The 6000-nt window shown below is 29.9% G+C and overlaps 1 protein-coding gene across 1 annotated transcript; it reads left to right on the forward strand.

Moving 5' to 3' along the window:
- Positions 1-3082: 3082 nt before the first annotated feature.
- Positions 3083-5094, forward strand: LOC105632072 (sporulation-specific protein). Its single transcript, XM_012214352.3, has 2 exons — positions 3083-3343; positions 4868-5094. Exons 1-2 carry the CDS (start codon positions 3215-3217, stop codon positions 4967-4969), a joined length of 231 nt encoding a protein of 76 aa, XP_012069742.1. The 5' UTR covers positions 3083-3214; the 3' UTR covers positions 4970-5094.
- Positions 5095-6000: the final 906 nt, after the last annotated feature.

The following is a 6000-nucleotide window of genomic DNA, read 5'->3' on the forward strand; positions in this document are numbered from 1 at the left end:
CCGCTGCGTCAATTTTCTCTTAATTGGTTGAAAGGGCCCAACAAGTGGTATCAGAGATGATGTCCAAAAGCTGGTATCAGAGTTGATGCCTAATACTAGGAAACTCCATAATAGCAGAAAAATATATAAAATTGTTACTCTCCTTATTACGAAATCTACTAATCAATTTTATAATTGATTATTATATATAATTACAAGAAATATTGAAAATAATAATATTTTTTTTTATTAATCACATCTATCCTCACTTTATTGGTTTATAAATAAATCGTGCTCACACCGAATCAATCTAGTAAAAGATAAAGTACTATCAATAATTATTTATTTCATCCATGAGGATTAAATTTTCCACATTACTTAAGAGAGAAAAATATTGAATCACTTGTCCCGTGCGCAAAAACTAATAACAAACATTATTGCTGCTAAAAGTGTAAAAATAGCTACCATAAGGTAACAATAGCAAAAGTAAAAGTGTACTAACTACACTTTTTACTATTATCTTCTATCAAGAAGAAAAAAATTTATAATGTTGCTACTATTAAGATTAAGAAAAGAATAAAAGAATTAAATTATATTTTAATTACTTTTGTTTCTTTTACTTGTATTTTTGTAAATCATATATTTTGTATTCTTTTGTTTTTTTGTTTGCAAAAGAAAAAAAAAAAAAAGAAGTACAAGCAAAAGAATCTTGATGTTGGACTGTTAGTCAGATAGTGATTATAAACATATTTTAGTTAAGCACACTTGGTTGGAATTATGTAGCAATTAAGGATTAGGCAGGCCACTATATTAGAATACACCAAGCACCAACAACAATTAATTAATGTAACAAATTGATTATTTGACTCTAATTTTCTAACCTTTTGTTGGGATGGGTGTATTTTTTTAGAGAAGGAAAATAATTATGAAAAATATACAGGCAAATGTAATATTTCATTTATTTTTTATCCGAGCCCACATGTTTTGAATCTTTCCAATTTAGAGTGAAAATAATGAAGGAAAGTGGAAATTTCACTCATTCTTATTGAATTAATCAAATACTCCAAATTAATTAACAAAGTTTATCTCTTTCTTAAATAGTATTATCTCATAATATAAGTGAGGATATAATTGTCAATTTTCAATAATAACATTTATTTTCTTCTAAAATTTTTTCTTTTTCAAACAAAAGAAAATATAATTATTTTCTTTCCTCGATCATATCCAAACAGAAGTGTCGAAAATAATTATGGAAATGAAGTTGATAATTTCTCATTATTTTTTTTTTCTCTCATTTCCAAACAAACGGCAGGTCTATTAAGAATAATATTAAAAGTTAGGTTAATTTAAAAAATTAATCCTTTCACTATTGGCTATTTAATTTTTTATTTAGTATACTATTGCCTAATTAGTTGGCTAGAAAAGCAATTCAACTAACTAACATAATTAATTATTGATAGATAGAAACTTCATGTAATTGGATGCATTGGTTTACTTTCAAAAAAAATAATGTTTCAAGAGTATGAAAAATCTTAACCATGAGGTATAATAATTTACAACTTGATGATTTTTTTTTATGGCTTAGTCAGTTTTTATCCATAGGCTTCTGTCGATTTGACAGGGCATCTACGTGGACCAATGACAAGGCATCATTAGATATTATATTCCGTATTGGACGATTATTGATTAAGTATTAGATTTAGATGTCATTATCACTAATTAAAACAAACCATTTTACTCAACAAAGAAACACTATTAGCATTCTAATATGGTAATGTAAAGACCAAAGTGTGCCAACAAGATTATATTCATACAAAAATATCCTTTGTCCTTTGATCATTTCAAGAAACCATATCTCTAACTAACTAAAACCGGCATTATTTGACTTTTTAGCAGCTGATTTTTATTATTAATAATAATATTCGTTATTTATTCATTTATTTATTGTTTTAATAAAAAAAAAATCTTGAATTTGTTTTTATTAGTTTAAGGTTCTATTACAAGGAATCGCTATCTATACAAGAAATTATATTACATGGTGAGATCGGTTTAATTAATGAAAATTGATCTTTGGATTTTGTGATGATCTTAACTTATTCCCATGTGCATTAGCAATGCAAATTAAAAACTGCAAAAAATAAAAAGAAGAAAAAAAAAATTAAGAAGCAGTCTCATTGTCTCTTGCTGTGCATCAAAAGGCCAGAGCTTTATCCTCAAAAAAGAAAAAGAAAAAAAGGTGACGGGGTTTGCATCTTTTGAAGGCCATAAGATCATCTTTCTTGATTTTGCGATAAGCTTATGCAGGCAATAGGTCAGAGAGTGATGAACAAAAATTTAATAGAATAATTGGTTTGCATATATCTATAACTATATATCTCATTTGGTTCATGAAATGATATGAAACATGTGGAAAATAAAATATTTGTTCACATCTTTAGTTCAAATTTAAATATTGAAAATAATTATGTAATGAAATTGTAAATTATATCTCAAATTTTAATTGAATTTAGAAAAATACAATAGCTTATTATCTGTAAATTTTTTTAATTCAATTAGGAAAAGTTTTTACAAAAAAAGAGAAATAAATTTAGCAAATATTCTAAGGCAATTCCTTTAAAAAAAAAAAATATTTGAAGGCAATTAGGCAAGAGAAATATTTTAATTAGGAATTCTAATATTTTTGTAAGATAAAATAAAAACAGCATTAGAAATTTATTATTATGACAATTTCAACTCAAATAGGAATATGAATTCAGTTAAGAATCCTAATATTAAAAAAAGAAAAAAAATATTTTAATTCAGTAAGGAATCTTGATATATTTATAAAAAGAAAATTGCAGAAATAATTTTAATTTTTCTTTTTTAAATGGAGAAATAATTTTAATTTAATTAGTCTAAAAACATCGTTTCGGTTTTTATTAAAAAAAAAAAAAAAAAAAAACCTACGAGTCTGTAACCGACTCTTTCGGTTTGATTAATCAAAATTAATTCCCTTCTATGAGGCCCACACTCCTGCTTCCTGCAAGAGTACAATCTTTTGTTATATGGACTGTGTTTCAGATAGTCTTATCAACAAGCCCAGAATGATCAGGCTAGGCCGGTTACAAATATTATCTCGGCTCAAATGTGTTTTCTAGAGTCTATCTAAAGTTTATTTCTTTTTTCGAAATAATCTGGAGTCTAAAGATCTTCGCGTCTGGCGAGTTTCTGAGGCAAGAAAAATTTTCTCGGGAAAATGTCGTCGTTGGGTACATCAAAGGGGATTTTGGAGATCGCCAAGTTTGGTGTGTATGTGACTGTACCCATATTTCTTATGTACACTTTCGCCAACAATACCAAGAATCTCCAGAAGTTCATGGGAAATGTACTCTCTTTTACTCTCTCCTTCTTCATATTCGTATAATTTCGAGATTGATTAACTTGTTTTTAGTATTGATTAACTTGTTTTTAGTTGAGTGCTATCTAGATTTAGGAAGGGTATAGTGATTAGTTACCGAAATTATTCCAATTTTATCATCTTTCAAGATGATGGTTCTGGGTTTGCTATTCTCTAGTTCATATGTGAAACCTTTCTTTTCGCTTCGGGGAGAACCAAAGCATGTCTGGTTTTGTAGTCGTTTTAGGTGATTGCTCGAGTTTAATGTTGAAATTTCACGAATTGGTTATTCAGGATGACCTCCTACAATTGGAGAATTAGAATATCAATATACACTCTTTTGTTTCTCTGCTGAAAAGTAGTACAATTACGTAAATTATGGAGTCTTTTGGGGTTATCTGTTAGTATCCGTGTACCATCTAATTTAATATACAAGCAGTGGCAACAGGTGCCTTTCGATCCCCAACTTCTTCTTCTCTTTTTTATTTTAAAAATTTCCTCTTCTTCTTTTTTTTTTTTAATCAATACTCTGGAATACATTGGATGAATCACTTTTTTGGAGGTTTTAAGTTATTGCAGCAAAAAGAATTGGGCTTATTAGTGCTCTCAACAAATCCTTCTGTGAGGTCATGTTGTTCAAAATTAGGAATAACTACGATATTCTCTTAGGGTCTGCAACGAAGTTCATATTTTTTATCCTGAGGAGGTTTATGTTAGTAGTGGATGCAGTGACACCAATATTGCTTGGATATCTATGGAGCATTAATTTAGAGATCTACACTATGTACGTATATAAATAATGGATGATTTGATATCCTTGGATTAAGATCAATTTCTATCCTATTTGGCTATGGGAGCAGATAGGCATCTCACTTCTTCCTTAATCTAATATGAGATTGCTTTTTTATATTAAGATGAGTTCTTGGGATCTGATTGTTTTCTGAACATGAGAAGACCCTTAATGACCTCTTCCTATTGAGCCAAAGTTCCTTGAGAAGGTCATTTTTTCTAAAACTGGATTGACTGTAAGTGTCTGGAGAAAATGGACTGAATTCCAATCTCGAGCTCTCCAATTTGTTGCTTAGTGCTATTTTGATGTGTTTCTAAGTGAAATTGATCTTTAGGTTGCCTTTTTGGTGTTAGTTTTGATACTTAACATTTCTTAGGTATTTTCTTTATTATTGGAATGATCCTGATATTAATGTGATTGTAGCAACCGGTTTTAGGGAAGTGAACCACATGCATTATCTCAATAGGTCATCAAATGTAGAATAATGTGTTCTATATCTCTTATTCTCATGCCATATCTTAAATTCTTCTAGATTAGTGATTTCTTGTGCAGTGTAACTATAACTTTTTCTTGTTCTGTTGTCATTGAAATGATGGCTTTGTCTTCAGTTTTTAATTATATTCTTGTGCTCTCTCTGTCTATCTTTCTGAAATTTATTTTTGTATTCTTAGTTTGATCTGTCATCTGATCTTGTAAGCTCTTGTTTCTGTTTTGACATGAAGCGGTCCTATGTAGTATATCCCCCAGAGGCACCAAGGCCTCCCTCACCAGAGGAACTAAGGGAAATGGCACGAGAATTAGCTCGTGAGAGGAAGATTCGTTGATATGCTAGCAGTAAATGACTTGTTTCTTTGAGTTGTATTAAACAATATATGTATAATATGCAGCTATATGCTTTAAAGGATTTTGTGCCAATCATGAAATAAAGTCTTGTGTGGAGAATTTTCGAGCTGGTTTTGTCCCTACTTGTTGCTTGAGCGAAATGCGTTATATTTGTTAAAGCAAAATAATTAGTTGGAATGTTGCATACCTTGTCAATTGCTATGATGTTGATAATGATCTCCATAAGCTGAATACAGATTGTTCTCCATTCAAAGGCTCGTTGCTTGTATCTTTTCTGTTTGCAGAATATGATCCTAAATGCTCTTATCATGAACTGGATTTGTATCTCCATTTTTAGGCTGCTTGCTGCAATTCCCAGATATAGAAGGAATTCTATTTTGAAACCATAGTATGTGAATTTAAATTTCATTGCTTATAGAATCGTATAATTATATTAGAAGGATTACTTGGTTATAATGGAAAAAGTATGGCTCAAATTCTAGCAAAATTAACTAGATGGTTTTATTGAAACACAAATGAGATAGAAGTTGGACTTGGGTGCACAAATTCCAGTTTGCAGTTAGATCATCTATTTGCGAGGTTATAAGTATGAAATCTAGAATTCCTATGGTTGTGTTTTTTTTTTTTTCTCTCTGTGAATACCACCTCTAGTTCGAGTGTTGAGATATATTTTCAATCCAAATAATAATAGTAATAGTAATACTATTATTTAGTAGAAGAAGAAAACTAGAAATTATCCATTTATCTATTTGGTTTAATAATAAATTGTGCTAATTTATTTAAATACAGTCCTATCGTCGACGGATCGCGGGTGAAGGAAACGGCCCGTCCGCAAGATAACCCCTTTGTATAATGAACGACGACTGATCGTACAACTGCGATTTAATAACTAGAGTAAATTAATTACCCATCAGCCTGGTCTTTAAACGACAGTCGATCAACATTTTCCATTACTTCCACTGGCATACATATCGTCCTCGAGTGATCGTGTATAAACAAACGGCACGTCTAC

The sequence above is a fragment of the Jatropha curcas genome, chromosome 7, assembly GCF_041381405.1.
Source record: "Jatropha curcas cultivar XTBG-Jc1 chromosome 7, XTBG_Jcur_1.0, whole genome shotgun sequence".
Taxonomy (NCBI): Eukaryota; Viridiplantae; Streptophyta; class Magnoliopsida; order Malpighiales; family Euphorbiaceae; genus Jatropha; species Jatropha curcas.